This window comes from Pagrus major, chromosome 4 (assembly GCF_040436345.1).
Source record: "Pagrus major chromosome 4, Pma_NU_1.0".
In the NCBI taxonomy this organism is placed as follows: Eukaryota; Metazoa; Chordata; class Actinopteri; order Spariformes; family Sparidae; genus Pagrus; species Pagrus major.
In genome coordinates, this window is record NC_133218.1 from 4,965,247 (window position 1) to 4,985,859 (window position 20,613).

Consider the following 20,613-nt stretch of genomic DNA (forward strand, 5'->3'; position numbering starts at 1 on the left):
CATCCCATGAGAACCGCGTGTGTGTGTGCGTGCGTGCGTGCGTAATACATACACACAGAGCTCGGCACTTCACACAGGTAATAAAAATACAGGATCCTTGGTAATAAAGAGGAAGGTTTTGACTGCAGAATATCTCTGAAGTTATCAGACTGTTATTGATCTTTTGAATATGTGACTATCAAGTGAATCTTAGGAAAACGAGGACAAAGATGAGCTATCATAGAAGCACGGCATCAAAGGAGGGTGTGTGCGACTGGAAAAGGCTTCCAGTCAGTCTGCTAAAAATAGTCCGTTGTCATCTGTTAGTCATCAGAAGTTCTTAAAATCAGTCAAATGAGGTTATTTTTTCTGATCAGTTGCACTTGGAAAAAAACACAATTGAGTCTCTTTTCTCCTGAAGTTCATTTTTAACACTCCCCTTATTTATCTGCTGCACCCACCCTCCTCACCCCGCCACCACAGAGTCCTCAGAAGGTGTGTCCCTCCAGCTGGGTAACTCCAAAGACTTCATCCTCAGCTTGGACCTCAAGTTCGTCTCCAACGGCAGCGTGTCTGTTGTCCTGGAAACCACAGAGAAGGGCCCACCCTTCACCATCCACTACGTGACCAGCACGCAGCTCATCGCCTTCAAAGACCGTGACATCACCTACGGTATCGGCTCACGGACCGCCTGGAGCACCCTGACCCGAGATCTGCTCACCGACCTCAGGAAGGGCGTCGGGCTGTCCAACACCAAGGCTGTGAAGGCCACGAAGGTCAGTTTATGTCAGACATCTGGTGCTGAAAGTGGCTTTGATAAAACGTCTGTTTTTTTATAATTATGTTTTAAGTTCACCTTTTAGTATCAGATCAGTGTGATAGGTACAAAAGAAAAACAGGATGGGATGGAGCAGTTCTTTTGTTACCATCCACAACTTATTTTAATGGAAATGCAAAAACAACCGTTCTAATGTGTAACGAACTGAACTGAACCACACTGCTTGGTGGAAACGAGGCTTACGTAACGAGACCAATGCAGAAACAATTAGATGATTAATTGATCATTAGAAAACTAATCTGCAACTTTGATATTGATAGTTAAATAACCATCAATTGTTTCAATAATCTAAATAATTGTTCGTGGCAGCCCTAAACTGGACTGTACATAATTAATCGTAAGTGATTTCTGATCTCAAAGCTGCATTTCAGGTAATGGTATGCACCAAACTAATAACATGATGACTCGTGCAGCATTATTTTCATCAGATTTGTATGAATGTAAATTAAATACAGATGTAGAGTTTTGTTAAATTATGTTGGGATATATTTTATTATGGGAACTTAGACACTCAATACATGCAGAGATGATAATCCTAATTCCATCATTGATTAGTTTGTCTGCCTCTGCGTCTGATGTCCTCCTCAGATCATGCCCAGACGGGTGGTGCGACTTGTCCTACATGGGCGTGGCTTTGTTGACAATGTCACCATCTCCACAACTGCCCACATGGCTGCCTTCTTCGCCGCCAGCGACTGGCTGCTCCGCAACCAGGACGAACGAGGCGGCTGGCCCATCATGGTCACCCGTAAACTGGGGGAAGGCTTCCGGCCTCTGGAGCCTGGCTGGTACTCGGCCATGGCTCAAGGCCAGGCCATGTCCACACTGGTGAGAGCCTACCTCCTCACCAAGGACCAGGCTTACCTCAACGCTGCCCTCAAGGCAGTCGGACCCTACAAGGTGCCTTCAGCGCAGCACGGGGTCAAAGCTGTGTTCATGAACAAATACGACTGGTATGAGGAGTACCCCACCACACCCAGCTCCTTTGTCCTCAACGGCTTCATCTACTCCCTGCTGGGACTCTTTGACTTGACTGAGACAGCCGGAGAGAAGCTTGGCAGGGAGGCCGGGCAGCTGTTCAGCCGCGGCATGGAGTCGCTGAAGGCCATGCTGCCGCTCTTTGACACAGGGTCTGGGAGCATTTATGACCTGCGCCACTTCATGTTGGGCACGGCGCCCAACCTGGCCCGCTGGGACTATCACACCACGCACATTAACCAGTTAAAGCTGGTGGCATCCATAGACAACTCTCCCATCTTCAAGGATGTGGTCAAACGCTGGAAAAACTACTTAAAAGGGATTCGTGCCAAGCACAACTAGACCGTAACCCACATATAGATACAGCTGAGATGATGACTTAAGGGTTGAATATACTTTATGTGTGATGGATGAGTGAATGTGAGACGGATGCTTCCTCACATTGTGTGTGTGTGTGTGTGTGTGTGTGTGTGTGTGTGTGTGTGTGTGTGTGTGTGTGTGTGTGTGTGTGTGTGTGTGTGTGTGTGTGTGTGTGTGTGTGTGTGTGTGTGTGTGTGTGTGTGTGTTGGTTAAAGTAAGAATATATGATGTTAGAGAATTGAATTGTTACGACTGAATCACATTTCCAACTTGCTTTGTTGCATCCACCACAAGTTTTCCTCCAGTTTTTCACCATTTTTTTCAGATTTGCAAAGTTTATTGAGACAAATAAACTAAATTTAAAAAAAAAACAGAATATATTATAAATGATTTTAAGGAGAATGTTGCCAAAAATATATCTTATCTTTATAAAACACTTAAACATTCTGGGTTTTATTTCTCCACTGCAAAGTTTTTAATCTGTAACCCTCATAAAGTTTTAAATCAAGAAGTATTTTTGAAGTTTACCATATTTAAACTGTTAGGTGAGGTAAATTAATTTGGCTGTCATCCTTTTACAAAAAATACTTAATGCTTCCAAACTGTCAGCTTCCAGTTCTCTCTGAAGCTGCTTCCCCTAAAACACAGTTAAATAGTCACAAATTATTTTGGGGGGGATTATGTTGTTATGTCTTTAGTGAGTTTAACTGCTTTAAATATTTATTCTTTAATTTAGGATTAGGTTTCTGGCAAGCTGCTCTGAGGGATAAACACTTCACACCACTATATTTGATTTCAGATGATTAAACCAGAGAGTCTCTTCAAAAGTCCTCTGTGTTTAGCTGAGCTCTTGTTTATGCACACCTGGTCAGAGTTATGTCATGTGACTCACACTGGAGACCGGAGACTGCAGGTAGCATGCTGCCACATACCCTGAGATAAACCCATCAGGCCTGCAGCCATCTTTAAAAAAAACTCCTGATTAATAATTCATCCTAATAAGCTGCCAGTGCTGAAGCTCCTTTATGAGATGTTTAAGGATGACAAACTTTGTGCTACCACTCTTAGCTGTAACCAAAAGCCACTAAAGTCTGCCAGTTGGTCGCAAAGAAACTTAATAATTCATGCGCCATTACAGAACACAGCTACAAACGGTTAGTTCTGCATCACCAGGACTTCAGCCCAGTTTGTAAAGCAAAAGTTTTCCCGTGTCAGAGATCCTACGGCCGAGAAATGAGCCAATGATTTCACTGATCAAGAGTCACTTTGTTCTTTTAATTTACAACAGTGGGGATGTGGATTACATCAGTCAGCAAGATATGTTAGAATTCTTCATGGCTGTGTGGTCCTGAAGTTAACACGGGCAACTTCAACTGTTCAGACGATACCACAGAGAGGAAGAGTTTTTACGGCCGCTTCTTTGACCACTACTCAACATAAGCGTGTCATTACTTAAAGACCTCCAAGCAGTTAGCCCTGTTGTCATGGAAATTAAAATCCGGCAATCGTCCAAATTGCACCAAATTGGGCACAGCACTTCCCTGGGTCCTCAGCAATAAACCTTCCCTGTTTGAAGTAGATCGGGTGAACGGTTCTCGAGATGTGCGAACCACAGAAAGAAAGACAGACAGAGATTCTTTGCTCTCAAGTAAGATGGGCACTAAACAAGATAAATACAAATGGAAAAGTCCTCTAAAGCTTCAGGTAGAGCAGTCTAAATAATCCCAGCAGTTTCATTCTAAGCTTCCTTGTCCTGCAACAACTAATCTATTAATCAATTCATTGCCAACAATTTTGAAAGTGGTTTGAGTTCTTTTCAAAAGAAAGTCTCAATTTTCTGATTCCAGCTTCTTAAATGTGAATATGTTCTTATAAACCAAATAACATTGATTAGTTGAGAAAATAATCGACATGAAAATAATTTCCATACTGTCATGTCGTAATTAATGTATGCAGGCAACACTGAAAGTGATTTTAAACTGATTCTCGGATTAATCCCTTGACTCGTCCTTGTAAAACATACTTTTTCACAATCTTTCACTTTATGTCCTTTGATTCAAACAGCAGCACCATTAGTTTTAGCTACGTTTTCATTAATTTTCATGCCCCTTTTGACCTTTTTTATATCTTGTTTTACTTAGAAACTCATCTGAAAAGCTCTCCTTCTATAACTCCTCTGCATGATAATTGCAGGATATCAGTGTGGGTGGTGTAGACGTACGTGTGTGTGTTCGCAGCTAGACGTGTGGGCAGCGGAGGCACAGCTGTGTCTCACTAACATGTCAATTTATAACATTCAAATAGACAATGGTAGGAGTGCTGAAGGTCGAGGTAAATTCTTGACAAACATAAAGAGGCTGTCAGTCCCAGCAGGCTCTCATTGCTTCTCTCTGCTGCTGTGGGTGCATGAACTCAGCGTTTTTAATCTCAGTGCTGCCCTGTTGACCGCTGTACGAGGAGAAACCAGCTCGCCAAGACACTCACAATTCACCCGGCTAATAGGCTGGAGAGCCTGCACACAGTACAGTCGCAAGTCGGGGATGAGTCAGCACACACTGGCATCGCGCTCACAAAGAAAACAAAGTGGAGCCCTTCAGCATTAATGAGGCTTTTATTGATCTACTTTAAAGATTTTTAATGGGACGCAGGAGAATCAGGCGGGTTTGTTCTTCTCAAAGTGTTGATGGTGAATTTTTCCTTTGGTCATTTTCATAAAACTGGTGTCTGCTTTGAGATGAAAACGTTCTCCCAGACGGTCTGCATTGTGTGTGAGCTTTTAAAGAAACTAGATCAAAGGAGTAGGTGAATCATTTCGATGTAATAGAAAAGAAATAGACCTTAAAGTACAGCTTCGTCTGTAACTCAACTTTTTGCATTGAGAACTATGTGAGAAATTAGGGCGACACAGTCAGCTGAGAATTTTGAGAATAAAGTTGAATATTTCAATAATAAAGTCGTGATATGAGGAAAAATAGTAGCTGTACAATACAGTATAAACACCAATATTAAAATCACTGACACCATGTTCTTTGACATGCAACAGCCCACACCACAAAAACTGCTCAGGAACGACCCGAGGAAGGTGACGAACAGCTCAAGGCTCATATCTGGCTCAAGGCTCATATCTGGCTCAAGGCTCATATCTGGCTTCTTCTTCTGGATTCTTCAGATCTCAATCTGATCAAGCTTCCTTGGAAAATGCAGGAACAAGTCTGATCCATGGAGGCTCGATCATGGATCACACTTGGCTCTCACTGATCAAGGCGTGGACACAAGACCTCTAGGGTTTTCCTGTGATGTCTGGTGGTGCGTTCTGAGTCCTGTGTGTTACGAGGTGGGTCCTCCATAATCAGAGCTGTTCCAGCAAAGCCTTGGGCTCTTTGTTAGGTTCTTCAGACCATTCCTGAGCAGCTCTTCCAGTGTAGCAGGGCGCATTAAGGCCCTCATAGCGTTATTTTTACCTAGTCTTCATTTCCCGAGTTGGGAAGCCGTTCTTCCGATTTCGGTGTGTTCCAGTTCCAGTCATGTCAGAATGTGGGGGCAACATGGACGCCATAAAGAAGTTTGTTTTGCATTTTACTGCTCAGAGCATTCATGTGAATTTTCCCAGTTGGAAAAACGTTTTTTCCGATAATTTCAACAGCACATAAATGCACAGTTAATGTTGTGGCCTATCTGGTGTATAGTGCTTATATACGTTACTATACAGTTACAGGAAAAGATAAAACATGCATGTGTCCAGTCTAACCAGTTTAAAGGGACTCTGTTGATTGTCTGTGTTGTGCTGGAAGCCGGTCGTTCATTTATGTCAGCGGACTCAATTTCTAAACCAACATAAGCCACTGTTGCTCTCTGTTAGCAGAGCGGAGACGAGGCACTGGAGAACGTGCATGAAGTCACATTCCTTGAACTGTCTCGGAAAATCCAACCCGAGTCCTTTCGCAAAGAAATCCACAGTCCAGCAGCATTTAACAACTTAACTTAAACAAATCCTCCACAGGCCAAGAGAGACATGAAGCTCTCATTTTTCACGTCCCATTACAATCTGCTCACATTTGGGCAGTAAAAAGTGATTAATACATACAAATGACCCTTTAATCATAACATACAGCATTTGTTCTTAAAGCAACCTTTGTTGTGATGTTGTTCTAATAATATTACATTTTTCTCATAACAGTAAAGGTCCTGTTGGTAAGGAAAGTTGATATTTGAGTCTCTTTCCCATCTCGGCAAATACTGACGCTTTGGGGTGGTAGGTCGAGACAGTCCCCACCCCAAACGTCAGTATTTGCCGAGATGGGAATGAGACTAAAAAAATTGACTTTTCTTACAAATAGGACCTTTAGGACTTTCTAAACAGTGGGCCCTTATCCTCCATCTTAGAGGTTTATTCTGATTTTATTTTTTTGTTTAAAGATCAACTGTTATCCCAGAGATGAGGTATGAGTGCACTTTTCTTTTTGATAATCCCAGTTTTTTGGATCCTTGCTGATCCTTGCTTTGTTCATTTCCTGGTGGCATTTTCTCCTCATGTACGTTTGCATAATTGACACCGACAGGACACGTGGAAATCCGGTCTGTGGTCTAAAGGGAACATTCAGGAATGGAAGTTTTGTGTGTGACTAACTGTGTCCATTTTGTTTATACCAAAGTCATGAATTTTCGAATTTGTATATTTTTGTGTGCAAACCGATTTTCCATTCAGCATTTAAATGACGTTGAGTCTCCTCGGAGGCGTCACAGAGAGACACTGCCTTTTGAGAAATGCTTGTTTTTCAAATGTAGGTTGACTAGATGATAGCAAAAATAAGATAATGTAAAACGTGCTTATCGTGAAGGGGAAGTGTGCAACTAGAGATTAGCATTTAGTCAGCTACTGTTTTAAAGGCAAATAGCTGCAAATTCTCCTCTGAAGTTTTCTTTCTTTTTTACCATTTTTTGTTTTGAGTGTGTGTTTGCATCATTTGTTGGAATAATTTGCGGAGGAGGAAGATGTTTTTGCTAGATAGATAAAAGCACAACTGCCGTGTATTGTCACATGATTTTTGTTGTATTTCTGTTGTGTTTCTGTTCAGGACAATGTGCAACGCCTTCATTCAGGAAGCTGCTATTATTGTTCACTGTGTTACAGGTTTGACAGCTTCTTTTCTCCTCATGTTAGTGGTATTTCTTTTTTCTATTTTTCCACTCTCTATTAAAGACTTCAGCATATGACCGCTGAGGTCAAATGTGATTTATGCAATAAAATGTTTACTGGGGTTGTGACACCACAGGAGACCCAGAGCGGTTGTACAGACTTTGCAATCAAAGCACAATGTGCAAATGCTACCATTTTTTTAGTCAAAGGAAGAAATGTGTTTATATACAGAGTAATGCTTTGTGCTTTAAAAATTTGCTTTTTAAAGGTGTAAAAAAAAAAAAATAAAAGCATTTTTCTTAAATGTCTGGTCTGATCTGTGTTTTCTGTTTAATGAAGATCCATACAGATGTTTTGCTGATCAGTTATTGATTTAAGACATTTTTCAAGAAAATATGGCGAACATGTTGTAAGTTCTGGCTTTTCTTTGTCTTCTGTGATCAAAAACTAAATATTTATAAAAAATGAAAATAAATTTCCTTAAAGTCAATATTGATCAATATCATCATCAATTTCCAGCTGTACTAAAATAGATACAGTCACTGGAATGACCAATTTATTGATTTTATCATACATGTAATCATTTAATTACCTCCACCAAGATTATGTTTTCCCCTGTCTGTCTGTCTGTCTGTCTGTCTGTTGGTTTGTCAGCAGGATTACACAAAAACTACTGAACAAATTTCCCCAAAAACTTGGATGGAGGATGGATCTCGGTCCAGAATAGATCCCATTAACTTTTTGTGCGGATCCAGGAATTATTTCTCACTTTCTTTCAAGTCAGTCAATTTCTCAGGGAATATTGTCTGGATCTTGATGAAGAACATCAGGAGTATTTAGGAGGCTGGTGTCTATGAGTGAGTACAATTTGATGCAGATCCAAATATAAATCTGGCTGTAGTGGACTTAAATATGTTTTATTTGATATTGGATGAGGCTTGAAAGAATTAAAGGGGACTGTTGGGCCTTAGGGGAGGTATGCGCTTTACTGAGTGCCATTCTGCCTACTATTGTAATTGTGCTATCATCTGTTATTCTCAAGGCTATACCTCTGTTACTGTATGTCGTATCTATCTGCTCAAGTCTAATGACAAACCCATAAAACCATGTATCCATCATCTTTGAAGTTCTCTTTATATCCAGGATTTATTGTGACAATAACTTTACATTTTGAGACATTTGAGTTTAAACAGTTCCCTGCAAATTCTTATGATTCTATCCAGACGTTGGTCCATTTCCAGAGTGAGCTCTGGTGCTTTTAAACCTAAAATAATACATTCAGGTTAAACTGCTCGTGTCCTTTGTTCAGCCGCTCTGATGCTGCAGTGGAGAAACAGTTTGTTCATACTAAACGTCGTCTCTGTGAAACTGCTGAGAAGAAAAACAATCCTGATTAATAATTTATCCTAATTAGGCTATTCTGATCCAGTGAGGAACACAGACACCTGAGAAGGACTGTATCTCCGGCCGCCCGCCTGCATTTTTCATTACCTTCTGGCATTTATACAATCCAGCCATAATTTCTCCCTTCTCACAGCCACACATCTCATTTCTCCCAGTTAATGATATTACCGTCCCTCCTGACGGTGCGTCTGTCTCCCAGTCCTGTAATTAGCCCGATATAAACCTGATAAGCTCGGTCTCTTCATGGCCTCTGTGCCGGCCTCCTCTGCTGCCATTCAGATGCCTTTGAGATGGCTGTGATAACATTACAGTGGATCCTTGGTACTCGGAGGCCACAGGCTTTATAGTGTCCATAAATTTACCCACTTGATAAAATTAACACCCCGTTGAACCCGCCGTTATTGGATCTGTTTGTGTGTTGTGTGGCGGTCCCAGAGGAGGTGGGAGGAGAGGAACTGGATGTGGAAGCATCCAATGAAATGAGAACAGAAACAATACACCTGCTGCACTTTTTATGAGTCCAATTTTACAGCTTTCATCCCAGAAGGTTTTTGAGGTTCTGAGATCAGATCTTTTCACCTTAAAGAATGACTTTCCTCTAAAGTTTAATCTTAAAGCAACAGCTCAGTATTTGTGGAGATAAACTTTTTTGCTTTCTGACAGTCAGTTAAAGCTCCTACAAGGAACTTCGATTTTGTGTTGAGTTTGGCGCCCCCTGTGGACAGAAGAGGGACGAGCACCGCCTCCGTGTGTAGTAAACTTGATCCGGCTCGAGCATGGATTTGTTTTGAAAGCTCAGAGTTTGAACACACTTAATAATTTATTTATTTTTCTCGCCTATTTTCATGCAAAAATGAGCCTGCAGATGACCTGTAACTGCCCCTATCAGCTGGGAAACACAGTGGGTCCACATCATACAGTCATGGTCCAAGTTCAAATTTTACAACAATATCACTAAAAATGAACACTTAACTCTTGTTTTTCTCATGAAATATCCAGATACCTGGCAAAAAATGTCATTTTGTGACCCACAATTCCCCTGCCTGAGAGTAACAGGGGCAAAAACTTATTATAGTTCTTTATTTCCCTTATTTACACTAAGTTTGTGCATATAGAATAGTCAAAAACTATTCAAAAACAGCCTATTCAAAGAGCAAAACATATAAAACTGCATACATTTGCATAATTTCCAAGTTTAGGGCTTTAAAAACTGATTTAAATTATATGACTGGATTTGAAATCCATGATGTGGGGAATTTGCAGAGCTCAGCTGTTTAATGTAGAGAGGTTGAAGGAAAAGTTAACTCAAAAATGAAAATTCAGTCATTCAAATGATATACTCACCCCCCATGCTGATGGCAAGTTAGGTGAAGTTTTTGTAGTCCACTAAACATTTCTGGAGCTTCACAGGAAAACAGCGTCACAGCATTCTCCAAAAACAACTGACCAAAACTTCACCTGACTTGCCATCAGCATGGGGTTCAGCAGATAATGACTGAAATGTCATTTTTGGGTGAACTTATCCTTTAAACTTAAAGCAACAGTTCATGCTCTTTCTTTGTTTTCTGACAGTAGGTTGAAGATGAGAAAATAAACAGCGACCACCACTCCCGTATCTCTGTGTTAAATATACAGTTAAGGCTACAGCAGCTGCTTCGTTTTGGCACAAACACTGGAAGCAGGAGGAAACAGCTTGTCTGAGCCGGAAAGAAAAGAGTCCTCCCAGCACCTTTGAAGCTGACTAATTAACATGTTATGTCTCACTGGTTTATTTCTTGGCTCCGAGCAGTAACTTACCGGAATCTGTGCTGGTTGCTGGTTGAAACCAGCTGGTTGTACAGCTTCAAAATATAAAATGGGGTGCTGCGAGATGGTCAGTATTTCAATTACATGTATTTAAGATACATATTTAATGATGTATTTTGTGTTTTTGTATTTTGCATTGCAAAAATTACATGTAATTTGTAGCGACATACCTAAAGAGCTTTTATTTGTGTATTTGAAATACTAAAAGTACATTTATTCTCAAATAAAACACATTTTTTTCCCTCAGGTTTAAAGGTGCTGTTTTTTTAAGTTTTAAAGGTGCTGTTTTTTTGAGTCTCACTCCCAACTCTTCAATAACTGATGCTTTAAGATGGCAGCCGGCCATTTTTTGACAAGTTGGGAATGAGAATCAAAAATCAACTTTTCTTACAAATAGCACCTTTAAACAGTCGGAAAACAACTAACAATTAGCCTTTTAATGACCTTTGGCTTTGAATCAGTCTGTCTCTTCTGCTATTTTCTACTTTGTCATACATCTTAGAAATAGACTGACTTCATTGCACTTACATTCATCGCTCTCGAAAGAAGCACCTGCTGCGATGTGACGGACTGGAGCTGAAACAAATCCATTGAAACTTCACACTTCAGATATCTGCAATGAAGGGACTTTTTTGACATGGAGATTAAACACAATGGAGTTCACATTCAAAGAATATAGAAAAACATCGAATACAGTAGCACCGCCTTGTCAGAGAGAGCCGGGTAAGAAAGCAGACTTTAATGTTTCGTCACAAGACAGTTCTATTAAACTATCCTGCTTACCAACAGAGAAATCCTCGAGCATTTCAAAGTTTGTGTCGGCCATATCTGGGAAATAGCCCCATAGCTATTGTTTGTTTGTAGTGTTTGGGACCTTTCTTTTACCTGCCCTTACTATCCTGCCATCACAGTTTGAGGTGAGCTGGTAACTAATCATGGATAACGCATGTGTGAGCCACATGCACCAATATGACTGATTAGCAGGTTGAAAGAGGAATATTAAAGGAAAGGCAACAGTAATTTCAATTATATTTCACTTTAAGTATTTTATTTTGAAATTTTGTAATATACGGAAGCCCTAAAGGGCCATGCATTCATACATTTTATTTCCTCCATTTTTTCTCGAATTATTATCTCGAAATAACAACTGCCGTTTTCCCGAGATAACGGGATAATTTTCTCGAGATCTTGAGAAAACAAAACGATAGTGTAGTTTTTTAAATCATTGCAGGAAACATCATTCGGTGTAGCAATGTCAGAGGAGGAGGAGCATATCGATCACCGCGTCACATATCTTTTCAATCAAGGCCTGACAGGCTAAAATAGCATTATGCCTTGCTATTACAGATAATATACACATTAGTGTGTGTAATTTAAAAAGACGGTTAGCAAGGCTTCAGCTATATCGGCGGCGCAATCTAAGTGAGCCTGATGTTGTCATTAAATGACGAGATCTCGAATTAATTATATCGTTATTCGGTAAAACAAAGTTTCGTTATCTCGAGATCTCGAGAAAATTAGCCCATTATCTCGGGAAAACGACAGTTGTTATTTCGAGATAATAACTCGAGATCTTGAGAAAACAAATGAAATTAACTCGATATCTCGGGAAAACAAAGTTTCGTTATCTCGATATCTCGAGAAAATTATCCCGTTATCTGGGGAAAACGGCAGTTGTTATTTCGAGATAATAACTCAAGATCTCGAGAAAACAAATGAAATTAACTCGTTATCACAGGAAAACGGAGGAAATAAAATGTATGAATGCATGGCCCTTTAGGGCTTCCGTAGTAATATTTTGAAAGTGTTATATGTTTTTAAATTAACATTTCATTTTCACAAAATAGTTTTGGGATTCCTCCACATACCACTAGAGGGAGCCATAGCTTGATGGACAGTATTCGTGCCATTCTCTGTTGGTTGGCAGATGTTTCTTATATTTGCACAGAGCTTGGCTAACTGTTTCCCTCTGTTTCCAATCTTTGTGCTAAGCTAAGCTAACTGGCAGCTTCTCCTTTAACAGAGGGTTTCATATCAGTATCAATCTACTCTTCTAACTCTGTCTTCTTTAAGCAGCAACCTCAGCAGTTTGTTGTAAAGCTTTACTAAACCTACAAGAATCCATTTCTCCACGTTCTCTGCCAAATCATTTCCAAACTTCACTTCTCGTCTTATTTCTTTTGTGCTCCTGAGAAAACAGTGTTGTCAAATTCAGCTCAGTCTCAACCTCTCTTCTAAATGATCACCAGAGATGGGAAAAGGCTGTTGCACTAGAACAAAATAAGCTCCTGTTTCAGTTTCCAAACATGGTAATTGCTGTTTTTTTGCTCATTCATGAGCAGCTGGCACACTTTGGTTTATGTGGTGGAGAGGAAAAAAAAGTCCTCATGGTGCAAACACTAGCCGAGTCAGAGATGATGATGCTGCTGAAGAGAACAATGAGGAGACAGAGCAGCAAAAAGAGAAATGATATAGACAGGAGTGTATGCACAGGAGAGAAAGCAGGACTGTGATGGGGGTCTGAAATCCAACGGAGAAAAAGGGGAGCCAGCGCCTGGAGTCTAACAACTATTAATAATGTATCAGGGGGTGTCTGCCACACACGCTCCTCATTTGGAGACACAAACTACACCTCATCAACCAAAACACCAGGGAGGCAGCAACACTTTGAGCATCTGCAGCACAGCAGCCCGGGTTAGTGAAGTCTACCACCCATCTGTCCCTCTGTGACCTCACACAGCGACGACACATCACAACACAAACTCTGCACATCATTAGCATCATTATTAGCATTTTTATTGTTAAAAATGGATAACATAAAGAAGGGAAATGATTTTTTAATCGACTCATTCAAGAGGGGAAAAAGCAGCAGATAACAGGATGACTGGTTGTTGCATCTGAAATGTTGCTGAGTACGTTTACTTTTGACTCATATTCTTATATATCCTCCTGAGACCCAGAAGAAAAAAGTTTTGATATTTAGATTTTTTTCAGATAATTAAAGTATTGTGGTTGAAAGAAAGATGTTACAGAAAAAAAAATGAAAAAATGTTATTTATTGATCTTTTATCATCTGTCCCTTGTAGTGGACATCGGGTCTTGTTTGATCACAGAATGTAATGATGCAATGTAATGTTATTACATTCATTTTCCTGTGGATTTCTGTTTTAACACAACATTAACATTATTGTTTGAACATTAAAACAGATTTAGGAAACATATCTGATCACAAACATCCTTTTAACAAACAACTCATAGTGGTGCTTTTTGATTAAACTGCATTCTGCACACTTAAATAGATAGTCACTTAAAGCTGGGATGTTAGGTCATGTCACACATAGCACTAACAACTGATCATGCATGGTGTAACAGGAAGCAGTTCTTGGTCTTTGAAACACACAAAAACATGTTACATTTAATACACTTGACAAATGTTTTCCCTTTGCGTCCTTCTCTCCTGCACCGTGCTGCATGAACTGCCTCCACCATCTTTGGCAAATGGAGCGCCCTGTATTTTTTGACATTGCCATTGGGCTGTGGTTCAACAGGCCTCCTCTTCTTTGTCTGAATGTACTCTTCGTCTTCAGTGCTCATCTCATCATCATTGGCGACCCTGTCAACCTGTTGACCTCGATGACCACCCTGTGCCTGAGCAATCATTTCTTCATCCAGCAGCAGCTTGAAGTCAAAGTACTGCAGCCTCTCCTTCTCTGGTCACCCAGAGACCTGGTGGTCTGAGCTGCAGCGACGCGTGCAGCGATGGAACGCAGTTACTCAAGTACTCCACTTCAGCACAAACTTGAAATACTTCTGTTTTACTTGAGTGTTTCTATTTGTGCTTTTATTCTACAACATTTCAGAGTGAACTTTTCACTTCACTACATCTATTTGATAGCTGTAGTTACCGATTACCTTGGAAATCAAGATTTGATATACAAACGTACTGTGTGATGATCTCATGAAATATGATGCACAAAATAAACTACTAGACAGTAAATGATGTATAAAGGGATGTAAATGATCAATGATTAATTGATTAATCTGCGTTAATTGAACCAATTAAAAATGCTCAAAGTACATCATTTTTAATCTAAAATATACAAAAAGCCAGTCTGTCCAAACAATATTTGTACATTTTAGCCATTTAGTAGCCTCAATTTGTTTTGGATTTTGTTGGACTAGACTACTAACGACTGATGGGAGCTCTGTAATTAAAATTACATCATTATTTTGTGTTATTTAGTTTAGTATTATTCAAGTAACCAGGTGCTTCTCTTAACTCATTACCTCCTGGTTAAAACGATTTTCTACTCAAAAATCGTCCAATATATTTAATCTGTTAGGCCTATTATTGATTAACCACCTATGGATTTCTAAGGGAGCTGACAATCGATTTAAGAAATTGCTTTAATTGCTTTCCTTTCCTAGTTGCATCTGTAATATATATATACACATATGATATATCATTTTTCTGAGTTTAAACACTTTTAGTTTTTACTTGTTACCAATAATACCACTCTTACTTTCACTGACAATTTCAATCCAGGACTTTTGCTTGTAACGGAACATATTTCTATTGCAATAATGCTACTTTTACTTGAGTAAAGGACCCAAAATAAGCTGAACCTATTTAAAGGATAAGTTCAACCAAAAATGAAACTTCAGTCACTATCTACTCAACCCCACACTGATGGAAAATCAGGTGAAGTTATGCAGCGACAAAACATTTCTGGAGCTTCACAGCAAAACAGAGCTGCGGCATTCTCCCGAACGACTGAAGTAGATGGGGACTTGTTTTAAAACAGAAAGAAAAAAAATTGATTTGAATAGATGTTATTTACACTCTTTTTAAAGCTGAAATCTTCACTGTATACTGTAGCAGCTAAGCTAAAAGCGTTAGCGTGCACCACGTCTGAAGTGGGTGCATGAGCTCGACCACACGTCGAGGGTGTAAATAGCGTCTTTTCTAATCAGTGCTCAGGGCTTCTGAAGACTTGGATTACACTGGACGAGCTGTATGGAGCCATTTCATGGTGGTTTTTGTTGTTGTTGTTGTTGTTGTTGTTGTTGTTTTTGTAGTTCTTTAGCATGTTAAAACCTCATCTACTTCAGTCGTTTAGGAGAATGCTGCAACGCTTCATTGTTGTGAAGCTCCAGAAATACACAAACTACAAAATTTAACCTGACTTTCCAAAATAGCAGTGAGAAGATGATGACCACATTTTCATTTTTGGGCGAACGTATCCTTTAACTAATTTCTATATCTATAACAATGCATCAGATTTTGTAAACTCATCTTATATTTTGTTTGAAAAATCTGAATCTGTGAAGTGATACCTGTCAAATAAATGAATTCAGAACGATATTTCCCCCTGAAAAGCGGTGGACTAAGAACAAAAACATTATAAAGAAATATCCGCCAGTACTCATATGTAAATGAAATCTAAATATTTGATGTGTCTTTTAAAGAAATTAAGAGGTAAATGTTTAATATTTGCGCTGTAAGCCTTTGAACCTTCTTACACTCATCTAGAAACCAAAAACAAAGTGCCTTCAATATTTAAGAACGTTTGCATCCACAACAATGACTCACTGAATGCTTAATGTGAGAGGTTGTGCTGATGTTACAGAAACATTGGGGGCTTGCCACAGGAGGCTCAGCTTGGTTTGCATGAGAGAGATGAAGAGGAGGAGGAGGAGGAGGGCATTGGCCTGAAGCGAACTTGTTACTTTTCCTCATTAACAGTCAATAAAAGAAGCACACAGTGCTCCAAGACCTTTGCGTCCCTGCTGTGATGCACTTTAATTCCCTGTGATGTCTCCAAAAGATGCAGCTCTGTAGCCTGAGGTCACCGAGTGATAAATGAATTAATAAGAAAGAAAAACAAAGAGAAAATATCAAATCCAAGGGCAAAGTTTGAGGACACGCCCTTCAAGTCAGGCTAAAAATAAACTGCATGGACAAAAGCCTTTTAATACATCTTCATTATCAGCTGCAGGACCTGTTCACACCCAAACCTGAGCAGCTACTGTTTGACAACACTGACACCTTGTGGTCAGATGAGATGGTGCAACTGGTATAATATCAGGTAAAGGATCAGAAACACCTCAGTGTAAGGCAACAATAAAATTATTTGTGTCTCATTGTTGTGTTTTATTTATACACAAATTAAAGGAAAACAGAAACAAAGTGTTGCTGCACTATGATCCACACTTCACACACTTCTGTGTGAAGGATTAACATCCTGTCAAATGATATTCCCTCATGCAGCGTTTGAGTCATTTTCATGGATAACATTGTTCCCTGTATGAAATAATCTGCTCCTCTCCACTCATTCATTCCTTTGATTTGTCATCATGTTTATGCGTCATGTAGACAATAGAAATCAAGATCAAACTGAGCTTTAACTAGATATTAAATAGTAATAGTAATAATAAAAGTTACTGTACTAAAACAGCACCAAAACCCATGCATTTTTCATGTAATTACAAATTATATATTTTTAAAAGAAATGTAGATTCATCTCTTGTTAGTATTAAAGAGACATACAGTTTGACTCAAGTACTTTGCAGTCCCAAAACAATTTTTCTTGGTCAAGTCAAGTCCTTAGTTAAGAAGTCCCATGTTCAGTGTTGTCTTACCTGCAGTATCTGGTCTTTACAAAGGGAAAGGACAAGGTATTAGTACCTGTCTAATAATTATGTATTTGGCGAATGAACCTAATCTGTTCAAAGAGTTGACCAATCATTTCATTTGTATTATAATTAGTGATATTCAGTCAAACAAATGTAATCACACATCGAAAACAAGAAAACAAATAACTTTATAAAAGCTGATTTATTTCTTCCCAATCAATAAATTATTCCTGACCCGTCACTTTTATACAGTGAAATACTGACAGACAGTCATTCGAGTCATTGTGTCTCAAGTCAAGTCACAAGTATTTAACGTCCAACTCATTTGTCAAGTTCTTTATTTTCTGTCAAGTCAAGTTACAACTCATCAAAACAGCGACTCGCCTTGACTCCAGTTCACATTCTACCACTGAGTAACAAATAAATCAGTCTGGATTTCTTGAGACACTTAGATTAAAACACACACACCAAGGGTGAAAAATAAGCACTTGAATAAATGTTTTCAGGTATTTGTACTTCACTTGAGTTTACTTCTTCGCACTTCTACTTCATTTCAGGGGGAAATATTGTACATTTTACTCAACTACATTTATTTCACAGCTTCAGATACCACTTACTTTGAGCGACTACTCTGATGATTTTACATACAAATGTCACCACGATTTCAACATAAATCACAGTACATTGCATTGTATTATATATTTAATGACGAGATGTGGACGTCACTGTTGATGTAGATGTCAATGTTTTGATGTCTTGCAACATCACTTGACAGAAAATGAATGACTCAAGACTGAATTTGGACTTGGAAGTCATCGTGACTCGACTTGAGACATGATGACTCAAATTACTTGCATGTTGTAAGTACATAGGAGCTACAGAGTATTATCATCATCACCTGCAGGTTATACCACAGAATAGTTTAGTGTTGCAGTTGATAATGTACTTGGTTTCTTCACACCTCTGCTCTGACATTATCATTCTGTTCCCAAGACAGTGGATTTTAATCTGTTTATAATGAATTTTGAGGTATTTTTAAAGAGTAAATTAAAACTATCTGGAAATCTCATTTTTGGCGACCTCCAGTGGTTAAACCTGGTTAGTAAACTTTGACATCACAGCTATGATGTTGACTCTCTATCAGCTGATGATCAAACTTTAATCTTTCTATAAAGTGTTGGTAAACATACTGCAGAACCTTTTCTGTTTGGATTCAGCAGCTTCAATGTGAAACATGTTTTTTTCTTCTGTATTGTTTGCAATGTGGTGAGAACACGTGGTGTTTTGTTTACCTCCTGTACTGAGCCGTTGATTCAGGTCATTACATTAGCAGCATGTCTTTACCTCCACCCAAACACAGCCATGTGCTGTGTTTGGGTGTGATCAGAGGTGCAACAGTCTTGACACCTTCACCCAGAGAAGGAGGAAGAAGGAAGAAGGAGTGTAAAGGGAGACACTACAGGTGAATGTGGTTAAAGGTTCTAACAAAGACATATCACCATGCTACTTCCCCAGTTGACGAACCCCTCTGTTAAAACCTTCAGAATATAGATATGGAATAAAAGTGGAAAGTTTAGTTAATGTAAGTGCTGCTGACGAAGATTTCTGGCTCAGGTTATAAGGAAAAAAAACTTATTAGGAGAAAACGACCTGTAAAGATATGTATGGTAAAATCTATTAGTCTCTATCTAGTAGTAATCTAAATTCTATTAGTAGGTTTTTTTTTTATTCTATGTTTAAATATGCACTGATTTTCATAAATATCCAGAACACATATCTGAACTTACATAAACACCTAAATGTGCATTTTGGACGTCTTCTTTCTAAAAATGTTTATCAACATAACCTTTAAGAAAAGTTTTTACCTGGAGAATCTCCTCATTCAGTTACTCGCTGAAGGAAGTGCGACAAAAATATCAAATCAAAAACAAGAAAAGTTTCATTTTAACATCACAATAATACTCAGAGTTATGACGATCTGCTGTGACCTCCCTCTTTGTGTTTTTTTTCACCATATTCCTTCTTTGTTATCATCATTTGACCTTGTTTATATCCTCTGGCTCTCTCGAGGCATAACTCCCAGCTCCTGGCTTTGTTTATACTGTTATACCAAAGCTTTAATGATTTACATATTATCTCACACATTAACTGTACTGACCGACTGTCTGACTGACTGCAGGCCAAACCAAACGGACCTCCAGTCAGACATAAATCTCCTGTCTGTTTATTTATTTTTGAGTGTTATGCCGTGGTGCTGCTCTGAGTCTGACTGCAGCTCCTCTGAGAGAAAACTCAATGAGATCCCAAGGTGCTCTGCTGCAGTGCATGAATTTCTTCCTCACACTGAGCTGTTGTGATCGCAGCTTGTAGTACAACATGGTGGAGTTCTGCAAGTGGAAAGCAAAGACAGATGTTTTGCCGATTGTGCTTAAATGTAGAGTTTAAAGTGACTTCATGATAAATGCTCTAAACGTATCTGATCTAATTTGAGCGAACTTGTAAATAGAAGTTTGTGGATTACGCATTTAAACCCAGAATACTTTGAGTTTTCCATCAGGCCTTTGAGATGAAGCATTAACTTATCTTTGGCGTTAAAACTCAAGCAGGCGTGACATTTTGTTCAAGGCTACTGAGCTCAAATCAAACATAAAACAAATCAAAGTATCATCGACGTTTTCTTTATTCGTGACACGAGCACGCTCTCAGCCGAACCACAAATAACGTCTCACATTTCCACTTCCTAATTCTGCGGTGGCGGTGAGGCGTGTTTGCTTTCATTACTTCAGAGTTTAAACAAGATAACAGGCCCGGGGAGCTCGGCCGTCTCTGCTGGGCGTGATGGCCGCCGAGTCACAAGTCGGTTTGACCGGGGGGCCCCCTCTGTTGACTTTTACAGCCAGACAGATTCACACCCTTCATTCATGGTGTCAGCCTTATCTGGAGTGCCTGAATGTCAGGTAGCTCTTGTTAAGTTCACTGAGATTTTGTGGCAGGAAAATGGCCTATATGGTCTCAGTTGCAGAACATTAATGTCAATCAGAGCTTGTGTTTTGTCACTGAAAGGATCTTTTTTTTTAAAGAAACCTGCTTGACCGGCTTAACTGTCATCTCTTTGTGAGAGGATAACAAAAAGAAGGGTTTGTTTTAAGATGTTTTGATTGAGGGTTGATGCATGATTCTGGTCTACTCTTGAAAAACTGGTCCTCCTCTTACCTCTGACTGACTGACTGTAAATGCCTCTGTGTGTGTGGGTATACACCTGTGTGCACACCTCCAGAGAGACAGAAGGAGGAGGAGGTGTGGCACAGGTGAATATTCTCACTGGGTTTGACGATGGGAGGAGATGAAGGGGACAAACCTGGAGGAAGGCATGGCAACACAAGCCTTTTAAAGACAAAGGCACACCCAGCCGCCAGCTTCAGTTCAGCTCTCCTCCCAGACAGCAGCAGCAGCAGCAGCAGCAGCAGCAGCAGCA

At 39.5% G+C, this 20,613-nt stretch overlaps 1 protein-coding gene across 2 annotated transcripts in view; it reads left to right on the top strand.

Annotated features, from left to right (window-relative positions):
- LOC140994995 (D-glucuronyl C5-epimerase B-like) overlaps positions 1-7,596 on the top strand; it is a 70,677-nt gene extending 63,081 nt beyond the window's left edge. For both annotated transcript variants that reach the window (XM_073464873.1, XM_073464874.1), the window contains exons 5-6: positions 463-755; positions 1,406-7,596. In XM_073464873.1, coding sequence (XP_073320974.1) covers positions 463-755; positions 1,406-2,137 — 1,025 coding nt within the window. In that variant the 3' untranslated portion in view covers positions 2,138-7,596. The remainder of the gene's footprint in view (positions 1-462; positions 756-1,405) is intronic.
- The last annotated feature ends 13,017 nt before the right edge of the window (positions 7,597-20,613 follow it).